This window comes from Centroberyx gerrardi, chromosome 11, assembly GCF_048128805.1.
Source record: "Centroberyx gerrardi isolate f3 chromosome 11, fCenGer3.hap1.cur.20231027, whole genome shotgun sequence".
Taxonomy (NCBI): Eukaryota; Metazoa; Chordata; class Actinopteri; order Beryciformes; family Berycidae; genus Centroberyx; species Centroberyx gerrardi.
Window position 1 is genome coordinate 1,803,074 of NC_136007.1, and position 16,692 is coordinate 1,819,765.

The following is a 16,692-nucleotide window of genomic DNA, read 5'->3' on the forward strand; positions in this document are numbered from 1 at the left end:
GCACTAATTTTAAGTAAAAATGTAATATGTGAGGACCATATATAATGCAGGAATGTACAATAGTATACAAAACAATACAATAGTAAGCCGCATTCTTATTTTATTGATATCTATATATATGTATGATCATGCATATCATTAAGTGCAGCAAACCTAGCTTGAATTTAATTGAAAGGCACTAGCCCATTTGCTCTGCCTCCACATTCCCTGAAATTGAAATTGAAGTTTTCTTCCAAATTGATGTATCCATCAAGTGAGGAGAACTACTCTTACGAAATTATACATAGCATGAAATTAAAACAAATTTCCATACTCTTCAAATGAGTAGCTAATTTATGTCCTCGGTGGACAAAATTAAAACAGTTTTATAGGCTGGTTATAGTCTGGATTTCAGGAATATTGACTACAGATGAGTTTATCAGTGTTTTGGAAATGTATTTCTCATTCAGTCAGTAAAATTGGATGTGCTTGCTTATTAAGGCCTGCCTGATAATTGCATGGATTTTGAAATGTCACAAATGTACATGCTTGAAACATTCCATGTAGCCTATGGCCAGACCTCAGCTTCGGTGGAACATGACTGAGAGTTTCCGCCGGCAACATAGGTGATACATGAGGATGGGTCTGATGGTTTGGTCTCTGAGGCCATAGATGAGAGCACTTAGACACCTGGGGAGGATGAAAACAAACACAAAGAGAAAAGTCTGGATGCGCACAAATACTATTCTCTTTAATATTCTCACGATAGCTAAGAGGAGTAAGGAGTGCATGGTTGAGGAGAGACTCAGGCCCAGCTGTATCAGATGCAGCAGCACTGTGTTACGAGCCTTGCTGGCTGAGGCTTTGTCTGTGGAGGCAGACCTGGCTGCTACGGTCACACCAATATAGGAGCAAATGATTGCCACACCAGCTGATAGAAAGACAAAACAAGTATAGCCTCTGTCGTAATGATCAGACATTGGCACAAGAAACATGGCTACGCTGGAGCAACGGTCAGTCATCTGCAGACTCTCCAGGTCTTCAAAGGGGAAAGTTAACATCATAAGAATTCGAATGAGGATGTTAAGACAACTGAAGGCCCACACCACAGCGATGGACACGCCTGTGCTTCTGATGGTGATGATGGCAGCGTGCCTCAGTGGGTAGCACACAGCTACATATCTCTCCAGTGACATCACCACCAGGGTGAGAGGGGAGATTTCAGTTGTGAGATCGGTGAGCATAGTGAGAATACCACACACAGGAAATGTCAGCATTATTCTACAAGCAGCCAGTATGTAAAGTAACTGGCTCAGTGCCAGCTGAAGGGTGTCTGCGAAAAGAAGATTATACAGCAGAATGTAACGGGAGGTTTCACGAAACACCCGCTTACTCCTCAGGGTGTACAGCATGACCCCATTAATGTAGAGGAAAGAGCAGCATGGCAACGTAGTCAGAGTGGAAAACAACGCTCTCTCCAGTGACCCTTGATACTGCACTCCAACAGTGATGTTGGTCTGAGATTGATTTGACATGTTGGAGAAGCAGAAAAGATACAAAAAAATATTGAACTATTGATGTAATTGGAGCACAAAACACAAAGAATCCTCTCCAGTGTGTATTTCCAAAACAGTCAAGATCCATCATCTTTCGAAGGGTGACAGCTATTGAGTTTGCATGCAGAATACAAAATCATCCATCGATTTTCCCAGTGCAGACAGTTAGCAGGTTCGAGGCCGCGCTCATGTCCACAAGGGCAGAGCTGGTCTGGAGGGTTTGCCTGCCCTCCCATCCTGTATATGAGCTTTGTCTTCACGCCTACTTCATGTGACACCATCATGTGTCAGCATGATCACCACATTAGAAATGGGCGATGTAATGTCTCTACTACCATCTCTCCAATTTAAACGTTTATGATGTTATCAGTTCTTCCCTGGTGGGCGTGGGAATGGAACAGCAACTTCCCAACTTTGAGGAACTTTTAAGAATGTGGTATCTTTTTTTCTTTACTCATAGATCTTTGGGAGTTTCACAGTTAGACTATACCTGGGCTCAAGGGCGTAACTTTGGTTTGAGAAGTGGGGAGGACACAATAAAACGGGGAGTCTGGGGGTACTCCCCCAGAAAACAATTTGCGATTTGAATCCCATTTCCTGCATTTCTACATACATTTACGGACTACAGTAACCAATACAAAATCCGGGAAATAATTAAGTTGGTCATCATGCTAAATTCTGCCAGAATAGTACTAAATATGCATAAGAAAAACTGTCTTACTTTCTGTATTGCTTAACCCACAACTTTAGTGAACTTCACATGTTGAGTTATTCAATTATGGATAGATATATATTTTGAAGAATAGGACTGACAGATCTATGGTACATTATTGTGGCACTATCGATAGATAATGTGTCATTTGCAACTTCAATCACAACAAACATATACAAAATGTATCAAAGAATATGAAACTTTTTTTAGAAGTTTTTTTAGAAGTCACACACTGTCAGTACTATACTATACTGCTCAGAAAGTCGCTAGAAGTCGCCAGATGATGTCATACGATAATTTGCATATCAATATATAATGCTGCACTTGTTATGCACGCCGCGGTGTAGCCCGTTTTAATATAAGTGCTGACTCCGCCCACCCGGGCCAGTTTCAGCGTACGCCGGTAGCAATTACAAGTGGACCCTATCCTACAGTCCCTGCTCTCAGTGGAGGGAGGGGGGCTACGCTGTGTGTGGGAAGTGCTGTGATCATCAGACCTCTCTGGATTAGACAAGCAAGTAGAGAAAACCGACATCAACTGTACCAATTTATTACCAAATGCTTTGGGATTCAACACATTAACATTGCTTCCCATGGTCAGAAAAAGTCGCCAGATTTGTCGCTAGTTGCTTTTGAGAAATAAAGAGGCGATCTGAAAAGTCGTTAAGTCTAGCGACAAAGTCGCCAAGTTGGCAACGCTGGTCCACAGACGCCAAAATGTACTATAGAACCGCGCAGGCAGGCTGTCCGTGTCCGCTACTCGTCCGTGGCAATTTTTTAGTATATCAGGGCCTTACAATCAGCAGCTCAATTCACATTTTCAACCAGAATCTGACGGCTGGCCAAACAGTAGCGTATTAAGCACGATTTTTGCGGTTAAAAAAGTGTGTGTCCCCCCTGTCCCCAGTGGAAATTACGCCCCAGCTTACATGAATAGGATCGTTGATCATGCGTCGAGATACAGATCGACGCACCCCTATTTTTTACACATCTTATCACATTGGTGTTTTATGCATCGTATCTGTCTTCACATGCTTCTACTACTGTACCCTCTGAAAACGAAGTGCGATTGAAAGCCTTATGCATATCTCTAATGTAATTACAAAATGGCATCCTCCAGAGGCTACTTGTGGGAAACCTGTTGGAAAGGAGACAACACATACAGCTGTTGTACACCTGGCAACCCCTCAGTTTTGGATGAAGATATGGAGTGAGGATTGGTGGGAATGGTCTGGAATATCTCCTTAATTATTGCTGGATTCTGGAATGTCTCTTTAACTTTTGCAGCAACAGAAGATCAGCAAGCCATGCAAAAGATGACAGTATTGGAACCAAGCGCAGAGTATAGATAAGAGGCAGTGGAACAGCAGCAACAGGTTTATTGAAACCACAGGAAGCACAGGAACAGGTGGGGAAGCAGAATAACTAAACACCTATCTACTTACCTACCTAGCTAAACTAACTATACTAGGATATAGAAAATAAATAAAACCTGAAACTTACCTATCACGAACTGCTGTAAAGATTGACAGTGAATAAACAAAAGACAACCTGACTAGAGCACTATACAACCTGAACTTGAACTTGTGATGATGCGGAGCTGAGAACGCGGAGCGCCACGCAGACAGTGGCTATGTGAGACCAAGACTTGGCAGGACTGGCATGACAGAGAGGAGATTATAATATGTAATATGTCCGTGTGTAATAGAAAAGAGCAGAATACTTCACATGGGTAATTGAAGTCTCATACGTGGAGGAAGACTGGAGGTGGTTATCGGCTATTGCCTTTACCAGCTGGGAGTTCCAAGTAGTTGGGTTGGACTCGACAAGGCAGCGTAGTGTGGTCTCCAACCTGACGAGAGGCTGGCGGAGGCGCCAACAAGGGAACAGAAAGCCCTCCAAAAATGGGACATGAACTGGGGAAGCCGTGGAGACGAAACACATGCTGCAGTAGGAAAGCTGCAGTCTCACGGGGGGAGGGAAGCTTAGGCAGGGCGATGAAGTGAGTCGCCTTGGAGAAGCGATCTACCACCAACAGTTTTTCCCTCAGATGGGGACAGGCCAGTGATGAAGTCAACCAAGAGGTGAGACCAGGGACGGTGGGGTGTCGGCAATAGGCAGAGCAGACCAGCGGGACGTTGGTTTGGGGATTTGTGGTAGACATCCTGGGCCATGGAAGACCACCAGAACCGCCGCTTGACCAAAAGCAGCATCCTCTGTACCCCCAGATGACCCACTAACCGGGAGGAATGACCCCATGTGAGCACACGGGAGTGCACAGGTGCCGGCACATAAAGATGATTGGGAGACCTCGGCCTCCACTCCCCAAGTCATGGGGGTGATAATGCAGGACGAAAGCAGGATGGGCTCAGGTTCCACTTTCTCCTCTAAGATGTCAAAATCGCATGACATTATTACTGCCAGGTCATTAGGAGAGGTTGAAGTTAAACGTGGTGAAGAAGAGAACCATCCGTGCTTGGCGGGAGTTGAGATATTTGGCCTCCCAGATGTATGAGGGGTTTTTGTGGTCCATCCATACCACAAAAGGATCTTCATGCCCCTCCAACCAGCAATGCCATGCCTCCAATGCCTCCTTCAGTGCCTCCTTGTGACAAGAGAGCCAGGGAAGACCTAGGACCAAAGGGAGCACTGGTGAGTCGACGAGGTAAAAGGCGAGCTCTTCCCTGTGGTCCCCTCCAGGACCAGCCAAAGAAGGTGCCTGACGGTGCCTAGGGGCCGCCCATCCAGTGCCGTGGCGCACATTGCCTCCTCCTATTCCACAAGCTTGAGCCAATAAAACGTCCAGCAGGTTCCCCAGAGCCCAGTACATGTGAACCCCAAGACAAGACAGCTGACAACATCACTTGAGTGGGAGAAGTTGCTGGAAACAGAAGTTCCCCATCTACTGACGGGTCTCCTCTTTTACTGGACGCTTGAGACAGGAGGCTTGGAAGTGCTCAGGAGACCCACAATACAAACAACAGCCATTTCTCCTCCTTCAGTCCCGCTCTCCCTGGGAGAGACGCATCCCTCCAATCTGCATGGGCTCCTTGTCAGAGGTGGCAGGGGAGGTGGTATGGATGGGGACGCCGACACTGATAGGAGGCTGTTGGCAACTGCGGGCGTGACGACCTCTCCCTCAGTCACTCCCGCAGACATGCTTGACTTAATGTGAAGAATGGGAACCCCTCTCCACCCCTGTCTGCCAATCCAAGGGCACCAATCCCGAAGTCTACACAACACTGAAGAGACGTGTCAGCCACAACAGCCCATCAATATCCAGAGCCTTCAGCATTTCAGGATTCATTTTATCCACTCCCACCAAGGTGGTTTCTGACCTCTGCCAAGGACATGGGCTCTGACCGCCCCAAATCTTCCAGCTCTGCCTCCTGTTCGGAGGGAGTTCCTCAAAGTGCTCCTTCCTCGGGGCACAAAAATACTATTTGTGAATTCTCAAAAGGGATGGAATTCTCCTTTAAATAAGCATGTGTGGCAGTGATGTAAATAGGTTTTCAATGTAGTGAGTCCCCGGGACCCACAGGTGGTAATTTGAGTGGGTCCCAGGGAAATTGAGTGGGACCCCAATAAAATTTGTGTTTTTTGACAAATTGTAGTGTTTTCTGTTTGTGTCACGGTTGTGACTTTCAGTCCCTGCTTCATTGTCTAGTTTTTGTATTTCTATGTGTATTATGTTCCCTGTCTAGTTCTACCTGCCATGTTCTCTGTTTGCCCCAGCTGTTTCTGATTTGTAATCATCTCCCCATGTGTATATTAGTCTTTTTCCCCAGTCAGTCTTTGTCGGATCATTATTTCCTGTTACGTGTCAGTTAAGTGCTCCCGTCTCTGTTTACCTGTTGTTTCCTGTACCCATTATATTAAACACCCAGTCTTGGGGTTTGATCACTACCTGCCTTGCTGTCCTGCATTTGGGGCCTCACCACACCTCACCGTGACACTTCATGAGCTCACCTTGTCTCACGTCCTCAGTAACAGATGAGGGACCTGCCGCTCCTCCACTCTCGGTGGTTGTTTCTGAAACTGAGGGCCATGTGTTTAATGATGTTAAGCTAGGTTGTGTTGTGTTTCTTCTCTTACACTAACAGCAATAAAATGATGAGTTGAACCACGAGATACAGTTTAGGGTCTTTACTGTTCAAGTGCAAATTCAATCACACAGGTATCCCTACGCTGACGTATCACTTAACCTATTAAAGGTATACTGACCATTCTATCACTTAACAAAAGTAGTGCCAAATGCCTATTCTAAATACTGAAATAATGTATTCTTTTTCCAAATACATAACAATTCCTCCCTTCCAGCTTTGATGTACTCTGAGCCAACATTAAACAAAACAATAAAACATTCCAGGGAATATACATTTCCGATGACCGTAAATTAAACCCAAATAAGGCACCATTATGAAATGTCAAGTATAAACAAAACAACCTTTTTTTTTTTTTTTTTACAATCAACAATCAGTTCAACAATCTCTATTCAAGTTAACTATAAATCAAGTCTCTGAGGTGGTGTACGATTTCGCTCAGGGTAACGTCGTACTGAGGATTCAGAGTCAGTTACACTCTGCAGAGTGGAGTTCACAGTTGCTGGAATTTGGGTGTCACCAATAACAGCAGCACAATCTGGTGTCATGAGGGGGGTGTCCTCTGAGTTCTGGGAAGTATCCGAGCCCCCTTGTTGCGCTGTGACTTCTCCAGCTGAGGCATCCAGAAGTTGGTCCACGTGCCTGTGCCAGACCATGTTGGGCCTACTCTTTGTCCAATGTCGAAGGTTCTCAGCTTCCTTTGTAGCTGACTGGGAGAACACTGTTTCTCCTGAACATGTTTACGAATGTCCGGTTTCAGTAAGTCCAAGTGTGATCTCAAACTCCTTCCCATGAACAGCATCGCAGGTGTCTGTCCTGTTGTAGCATGTACAGTGTTTCCGTAGGCCAGAAGGAAGTTTGCTACCTTCTGTTGCAGTGGCATGTCCTCCTTCCTACTTGCTTTCATGGACTGTTTGAATGTTTGAACAAGACGTTCCGCTAGTCCATTCGTAGCAGGGTGGTGAGGAGCTGACGTGATGTGCTTTATTCCATTGCTCTTGAGAAAACACTGAAACTCCTCCCCTGTGAACTGACTACCGTTGTCACTCACCAGTTGCAGAGGTAAGCCCGTGCGAGTGAACAGCATTCACAAGAGGTTCACAGTCTTAGTAGAAGTTGCCTTCTTTGTCATGAAGATTTCAGGCCACTTTGAATGAGCGCCGACCACAACAAGAAACATGTGATCTTTGAATGAGCGTCGACCACGACAAGAAACATGTGATCCAAAAATGGACCAGCATAATCGACATGTATGCGTTGCCAGGGGGCAGCAGGCCACTCCCATGTGTGGATAGGTGCTGTCTGGGGTTGGCGCTGGGTCTGTTGACAACCTGTGTATGTCCTAGCAAGGTTTTCAATTTGGCCATCTATGCCAGGCCACCACACATAACTTCTGGAGAGGCTTTTCATTTTGACTACACCAAGGTGCCCTTCATGCAATGAGGTAAGCACTCTCGAACGTAGCTTTGGAGGTCCAAGAACACTTGCACCCCACATAATGCAACCTTGGCACACAGATAGTTGGTCTCGTTGGGTGGAGTACTCCGGGAGCTGGGTGTCTCCGTGTGCTGGCCATCCATTCACTGTCAAGTCATAAACTTTAGCTAGGACAGGGTCTCTCCTTGTCTCTTTTTGCACCTGAGCACTGGTGACAGGAAGAGGCGCTATCTGTGACATGTGGAGCACTACAGCAGGATCTATAGCTTTTTCAGTCTTTGCTTGTGGAAGGCGAGATAGCCCATCAGCATTTCCATGTAGCTTAGTACCTTTATATTCGATGGTGTATGTATGTGCTCCTAAGAACAAAGCCCATCTTTGTAAGAACACCTTTTTGGGGGCTGAAGATGGATACTAGGGGCTGGTGATCAGTAATTAGGGTAAAATGCTGTCCATATAGGTACTGATTAAACTTTTTCACACCCCATACCAAGCTCAAAGCTTCTCTGTCAATTTGCGTGTAATTGCACTCAGCAGATGATCGGATGCAGTGGGGACGGGTTTGTAGTGTTTGAATGAGGCCACAAAAATAACCTGAAAACTGTTGTTGAGTCTGTTTGATCACAATTCATTTGACAATGGCCGCACCTTTGTGTGCATAGTTTGAGTTTGAGGAGGGAACGCTGGCGCACAGTGGCTGCCGCTCCTCCATGACACTGACTTGGATTTTACTGCTTGTGTGATTTACGTGGCCTATCTGCTTTTTGCCTTTTGCTCGAGCTTTTTGTGTTTTCTGCGTGTCTTGATCGCTCCCTGAGTTGGAATACGTTCTATCGAACTGGCGGACTTTGGATTAATCAACGTAAAGTGCTGCCTACCTGCTCTACTGGGATCCCTGTTCTCCGGAGGACAGCGGCTGTCTCCTCCTCCAGCTTGCCGGCTCAGGTGCGCCTGCCGCGGCGTGCCACAAGCCCCGTCCTGCATTCCCTATCAGCGCGGAGATCTCCCAGAGCTGGGCTGTCATTGACGGGCTCTAGTGACTGGGTTTTTTCTTCGATTTGAGCTCTCCTGATGTTTTTTGTAATGACCTTTGATGTGATTTTTAAACTGTTGGAATTTTGCAAGGGTACACCAGCTAAAACTAGCGTTGGACAGCCTGTGGCTGTTGCCAAACGATGTGGTTTGTTTGGTCTTTTGTTTTTATCAACTACGTTAATGATGATCTCATACACCACCCCACAGCTACGGCGTTTACGCAGCTTCGTAATTACACCTGACAAGGGGTTTTTAACCCGCTGCCAAAAGTTTGGGATTTTAAGAAACAGACCTCGTTACATCCATAGAGGCTCGCGCCGCGGTTTCAATGTGCGGAAGCAAAACAAACCTGGCCGTCATTATTGGAAACATCGCGAGACTACCCTATACTAGGCGAGATGCAAAATATGGGGCGGATCACAGTGTATTGCGGAGTTTGCAGAGACTTCCATCCTCAGCTCTGTCTCCTGCCACCATGGAACTTCTTAATACACAATCCCTCACTAATAAATCCCTCCTCATACATGACCACATCTTGGACAAGGGGCTTGATTTCATGTGCCTAACTGAAACCTGGCATAAACCAGGGGACTACTCTGTGCTTAATGAGGCCTGCCCTCCTGGCTATAGGTACATGGAAAAAGCCCGCAGCTCTGGCCGTGGTGGTGGTTTAGCAATCATACACCGGGCTGAACTGAAACTGTCTCCCCTGCCGATGCCTGATCTTTCTTCCATTGAATGCCTTGCTCTAAAATGTAAACCTCCATACTCCATGACAGTGCTTCTCATCTACCGCCCCCCCAAACCAAACTCATCCTTCCTCCCTGAGATACACGACCTACTTACCTCACTCTGCTCCATGTCAACCAACATTGTCATTGTTGGTGATTTGAATATTCATGTCGACAACCCCTCCTGTCATTTTGCAGCGGAGTTCCTGAGTCTGATTGAGTGTCTTGGCCTGAAGCAGCATGTTGATGTTCCTACTCACACCAGGGGGCACACACTTGACCTGGTCATCACTGACTCCGCCCCCATCAATAACCTACAGGTCTATGATCTGGGTGTGTCTGACCACAAGGTGGTCTCAATGGCCTTGACATTCCTGTCGCCCCCTACTAAACCTAAGCGTCAAATGTTTTTCCGGAACTGGAAAAGCATTGACCCAGCCATCATGACTATGGACCTCCAGCACATCACCTGCCCAGCCTCTGCATCAGTGGATGAGGTAGTGGAACTCTATAATACATCTTTGAGCAGCGTCTTTGATCTCCATGCCCCTGTCAAGACACGTGAGGTCAATTTTTCACGCTCTGCCCCCTGGTTCACACATGAACTGCGGAAAATAAAAACAGCTGGGCGTGTCCTGGAACGACGCCTCAGACATTCTGGGCTCACTGTCCATAAACTGGCCTTTCGTGAACATCAAAGGGCTTACTCCAAGTCCCTTAAAGATGCTCGGTCACAGTTCTACTCCAATGTAATCAATAACAATCCTGGCAACTCTAAGCATCTTTTTTCCACCATAAACCATCTCCTGAAGCCACAATCATCTTCCCCAATCGAGGCTACAGAAGAATGATGTAACAGCTTCATTGACTTTTTCAGAGCCAAGGTCAACAACATCCGTTCTCTGATGTCCAGCTCTTCCTCTCTGCCTCCTCCTGTCATCGACCCCCTGTCTGGGAGCTTGCCGTCTCTCCTCCATTTCGCTGGTGTCCAGCAGAGCCACATTGAGGAAATCCTCAGGAAAATGAAACCCTGCACTTGTGCCCTGGACCCCATTCCCACAGCTTTGCTCAAGTCATACATCCCCATTCTCAGCCCCTTGATCACCGAAACGGTCAACCTCTCCCTTCAAACCGGTAGTGTTCCATCTGCTCTCAAGGTTGCTGTCATCCGCCCCCTCCTCAAGAAGCCCACCCTGGATCCGGAAGTTCTAGCCAACTACAGGCCTATCTCCAACCTCGCTTTCCTGTCCAAGGTGTTGGAGAAGGTGGTTGTTTCTCAGCTCCAGGACCACCTTAAACACAACAACTTATTTGAGAAATTTCAGTCAGGTTTTCGTTCAGCCCACAGCACTGAAACAGCTCTGCTCAGGGTTACGAATGACCTGCTGATGGCAGCTGATGCAGGGTCCCCTTCTCTTCTGATTCTCCTTGACCTGAGTGCTGCGTTTGACACTGTGGATCACATTATCCTCCTAGAGCGCCTCCACACCACCATTGGACTGTCAGACTCTGCACTTAAGTGGTTTCAGTCCTACCTTTCTGGCAGGACTGAGTATGTCTCATTGGGAGGATGCAGGTCTAGATTGCTCCCTGTCACCTGTGGTGTTCCGCAAGGGTCAGTTCTCGGCCCCATCCTGTTTACCCTCTACATGCTCCCCCTTGGTCGTGTCATCAGCAGACATGGGATGTCTTTCCATTGCTATGCTGATGATACCCAGCTGTACATAAAAACTGCCCCAAGCCCTTCTGCAGCCATGTCATGCCTCAGCACCTGCCTTGAGGAGATAAAGGCCTGGATGAGCAGCAATTTCCTCCAGTTAAACAGCAGCAAAACTGAAGCTCTCCTTGTTGGCACTCCACACCAGGTTCAGTCATCCCCCATACCTCATCTCACCTTTGACAACCAGGACATCCCCCTCTCCTCCTCAGTCACTAATCTGGGTGTTAGGTTTGACCCTCACCTGACTTTTCATGACCATATAAAACATCTGTGCAAGACCTCTTTCTACCATCTCAAAAACATTTCCAAACTCCGCCCCACTCTAACCCTGTCAGATGCAGAGAAGCTTGTCCATGCTTTTATCTCCTCAAGACTGGACTACTGCAATGCACTCTTCACTGGGATCCCTGGCAGGAGCATCCAGAAGCTCCAGTATATTCAGAACAGCGCTGCCAGGATCCTGATGAGAGTGCGAAAACACGAACACATAACACCAACTCTGCTTTCACTGCACTGGCTCCCTGTCTCCTTCAGGGTCGACTACAAAGTCCTGCTACTCACCTACAAATGCATTAACAGACATGCGCCTCCCTACCTACAAGAACTGATCACCCCACAAACCTCCACCCGCACTCTCAGATCTACCAACAGCTTGCTCCTCCGGGCCCCCAGTACCAAGCTCCGCACCATGGGGGATCGGGCCTTCTGCTCAGCTGCACCGCGCTTGTGGAACAGCCTTCCTAACCATCTAAGGGCAGCGCAGACCCTGAACTCTTTTAAGACAGGCCTAAAAACCTTTTTATTCAGGAAGGCTTTTTCGTGTTAACTTTTGTTAGCGATCTCTTTTTTCTTTGTTTTCATTTTTTATGTTTTTAACTCTGTAGCACTTTGAGATTCACTATGAATGAAAAGTGCTATACAAATAAAATGCATTATTATTATTATTATTATTATTATTATTATTAAAGACCGAGATGCAAAAGCGATTGGCCGCTCTGACCCATCAGTCATTTTATGAGACAATACAGCGCCAATGCCATATGGTGAAGCGTCGCATGCTAAACGCAGAGAGAGGCTAGGATCATAGTGTGTCAACACTTCATCTGAGGTTATGAGTTGCTTTGCTGTAGCGAACGCCTGTACACAGTCTTTGGTCCACCTCCGTTTGGTGTCCTGTCGCAGCAATGCGTTCAGAGGGTGTAACACAGTCGAGAGATTTGGCAGAAATTTATGATAATAGTTGACAAGGCCCAGGAATGAGCGCAGCTGGCTCACATTTTCTGGCTGTGGAGCATTCAGGACTGCCTCAATCTTATCCTGAGTTTTGTGAAGTCCATGTCTGTCGATTTTGTGTCCACAGTACTCAATTGAGTCTTTGAAGAACTCACATTTGCTCTTGTTAGCTCTCAGTCCATACTTCTCAAGTCTCGTCAACACAGCATCCAGGTTTGCCAAATGAGTGGCATTATCCGGGCCAGTCACAATAATATCATCTAAGTAACACTGAGTGCCAGGAATACCTTGCAGAACCTGGTGCATGGCATGTTGCCAAATCGCTGGGGCACTGGTGATGCCAAACACCAGTCTACTGTACTGATATAGGCCCTTGTGAGTATTTATTGTCACGTATTTTCGTGATGATTCTTCCACCTCCATCTGTAGATATGCCTGTTCAAGGTCAATCTTTGAGAAACGTTCACCATGTGTTAAAGATGCAAAAATATCATCTATACGTGGGAGCAGGTATTGGTCTGCGTGAATTACAGGATTCACTGTCACCTTGAAATCTCCGCAGATACGTACTCTGTGACTTGTCTTTTTGCCTACAGGTACTATTGGTGTTGTCCATTCAGACCAGTCCACCTTGGATACAATTCCTTGGTCCATTAGATGTTGGAGCTCTGCTTCCACTTTGGGGCGAAAGGCATATGGAACAGGACGAGTCTTGTGAAACCTTGGCTTCGCATTGTCCTCAAGCTCAATCTGTGCCTTAATGTGTTTCAGGGTACCGATGCCCTCTCTGAACACTTCTCCATGTTTGTCCAGCAATTCCAGACATTTTCGCTTAGGTTTATTTCCTTTTATCAGCTTCTTTTACCTTGGTCTTTGTTTAACACACACGCCCCCTCCTCCTCCTGCTAGCTTGTCCATCAAACGCAGTATCCAGGGGTGGGCAGACGGTGAATTTCCACAAGTTCCAGGTCAACAAAATCCAGTTTTCCTGTCCTTTTTCCTTCCGTTGCACGTTACGGATTCTTATAGACTCGTCGCCAATTCTGTTGTGTTTCTTCTCTTACACTAACAGCAATAAAATGATGAGTTGAACCACGAGATACAGTTTAGGGTCTTTACTGGTCAAGTGCAAATTCAATCACACAGGTATCCCTACGCTGACGTATCCCTTAACCTATTAAAGGTATACTGACCATTCTATCACTTAACAAAAGTAGTGCCAAATGCCTATTCTAAATACTGAAATAATGTATTCTTTTTCCAAATACATAACATGTTGATAGATATAATGTCATATGACATTGTAGCTATGATGCAGATTAATTTATGATACTGATTAATTTATGTTATACAATTCATTTACATTCATTCACTTGATTATAGATCACTTTCTCAAGCACTTTGCCTAGAAAGGGTATGTTGGAGATGGGGCGGTAATTATTAAGGACACTGCTATCCAGTTTTGGCTTCTTTAGTAAAAGTTTAACTATTGCAGATTTAAACGCATTTGGAAAAACACCAGATAATGAGGAGTTTAAAATGTGAAGAGTGTGGGAAGAAAGACTAGCAAAACTATCCTTGAAGAGTCGAGTGGGAATGGGGTCAAGTAAACAAGTAGATGATTTCATTCCCATCACTACTTTATGAAGCGTAGCTCCAGCTATTGGAGTAAAGTTATTCAGTGTAGCAGAGGGGGGGTTGGGTGGAAGGTCCAGTACCAGGTCCCCGCTCGTGTTCTTAATGCTGGATCTTATGACAGAAATTGTATTCTTAAAAAATAAGGCAAAGTCTTCACAGGATAAATTGTTGACCAGATTGGAATTTTGAAATGGATGGAGCAAGCTATTAATTGTGGAAAACAATATTCTGGGATTATCTGGGGTTATTTTCAATGATTATATTGGAGAAGTAAGTCTGTCTCTCTTTTCGAATAGCTTGGTTGTACATTCTAATGTTTTCTCTGAGGATCTCTAGGTAAACAGTTAGTTTAGATTTTCTCCATCTACATTCTGCCTTTCTATACTCTTTTTTTAAGGCTTCGGGAAAAATCGTGTTTCCATGGTGCCGGTCTCTTACAGTGTGCTTTTCCAGCTTTCAGGGCGTCAACACTGTCAATAGATATTCTGAGGTTTTCATAAAATATATCCACAACTTTGTGGAGGGAGCAGCCAGTAGCAGGGGGAGGCACAGAGCTCATCAGGGCAGAAAATGCATCAGCATCTAAATGCCGTTTTGTTACCAATCGCTCAGTGGGGATCAGACTGGCAGTGCAAATGTCAGCAAGAAAAAATACACGAGTGATCAGACAAAGGGACATCAAGGATGGATGAAATGACAATATCAATGCCTTTAGAAAGAACCAGATCAAGTGAGTGGCCTCTAATGTTCTGTTGGTGCACTTACATGTTGAATTAAATCAAGACTCTGTACAAGGCTTATGAACTCTATTGCTTTTTTGTCTGATTCATCATCTGTATGAAGGCTAAAATCTCCGGATAGTAGAATTCGGTCATACTTAATTAGAATAAGCGATAAGATACGCTGCAGGATGGAGCACCTCAGGCGTTCCTTTGTGCCGGCGGCCATTGGACTGTTCAACAACATCAGCGACCCCTGTGCCAGCCCTGAACCCCCCCCCCACACACACACACACACCCTGCACAATGACTTTGACCTGGACCCTAGCCTTATTTTATGAGAGAATTTTCCTATTGATAATTGTACATTATATGTTCACCAGAAAGGAATAATTTCTGTTTATTTTATAAGGTAATGTGAAAGAGTTAATACTGTAATTGAAATGTTGGTGCCCTAACCCTAACCCTCAACTGTATGACTGACAAATGCCATATAGAATACACGTTTGGTCTTGAGGAAGAGGCATCGTGTGTCAGCAATTTCTTTACATTATTCTTCCCCTCTTTTGTAATACCTGCAGCTGACCAAAGGGCACCGTTGGAGGTGTGGCTGATATGCCCAGCAGGTGATAACACCCACCTGTATTTCACATTGAAATGTCACCCATTTTAATCGTTCACATATGTGATTTCTGTGGCCAAGAACAGTTCAGTCAGTGTTTGTGAACTAAGATAGAAATCAGAGAGAACCCTTTATCCCTTTAACTTGTGATGTCACTGGGATGTAAAATCAGACAAATGGGGGGCTGACTTTGTGGATCCATAAGATGCTATGTTGAGTTGTGTATGAAGTTCATATTCTATTCTATGCTAACAGGTATGAACCAGAATTTAAACCTCATTTGGGTTTAAGAACTCAAAGAAAAGTCAACAAAGTCAGAGCCCCATTCACTGTCCATGGAGCAGAGCCAGATTTTACATCCCAGTGACGTCACAAATTCAAGGGTCAGTTCTTCATTTTCTAGCTTTAGGAAAGAGTTTTGCATGTTCACAAGTATTGACTGAACTGTCCTGGGGCACAGGAATAACATTTGTGAATTCAGAAGCAAATAGCTGTTTTAAACTACAAAATGCATCAACGCACAAACACATTTTACTTTCAAACTTTATGGATTGGATTTGTATTACAGGTTTGCAGATCAGGTCTTCCTAACTAGTGGTTGCCTGTAATGTTGGTGATCTGGGAATTGAAGCTTATTCTACTGTTGCACTAATTTTAAGTAAAAATGTAATATGTGAGGAACATATATAATGCAGGAATGTACAATAGTATACAAAACAATACAATAGTAAGCCGCATTCTTATTTTATTGATATCTATATATATATGTATGATCATGCATATCATTAAGTGCAGCAAACCTAGCTTGAATTTAATTGAAAGGCACTAGCCCATTTGCTCTGCCTCCACATTCCCTGAAATTGAAATTGAAGTTTTCTTCCAAATTGATGTATCCATCAAGTGAGGAGAACTACTCTTACGAAATTATACATAGCATGAAATTAAAACAAATTTACATACTCTTCAAATGAGTAGCTAACTTATGTCCTCGGTGGACAAAATTAAAACAGTTTTATAGGCTGGTTATAGTCTGGATTTCAGGAATATTGACTACAGATGAGTTTATCAGTGTTTTGGAAATGTATTTCTCATTCAGTCAGTAAAATTGGATGTGCTTGCTTATTTAGGCCTGCCTGATAATTGAATGGGTTTTGAAATGTCACAAATGCACATGCTTGAAACATTCCATGTAGCCTATGGCCAGACC

General features: G+C 45.0%; 1 protein-coding gene across 1 annotated transcript; it reads right to left on the minus strand.

Annotated features, from left to right (window-relative positions):
* Positions 1-560: 560 nt before the first annotated feature.
* On the minus strand, positions 561-1,514 carry LOC144541757 (odorant receptor 131-2-like). The gene has a single exon (XM_078286652.1). It carries the CDS (start codon positions 1,512-1,514, stop codon positions 561-563), a length of 954 nt encoding a protein of 317 aa, XP_078142778.1.
* Positions 1,515-16,692: the final 15,178 nt, after the last annotated feature.

What these genes read in the sequence shown, in the direction of transcription:
- LOC144541757 (XM_078286652.1), bottom strand. Translation starts at nt 1,514, where the DNA reads ATGTCAAATCAATCTCAGACCAACATCACTGTTGGAGTGCAGTATCAA.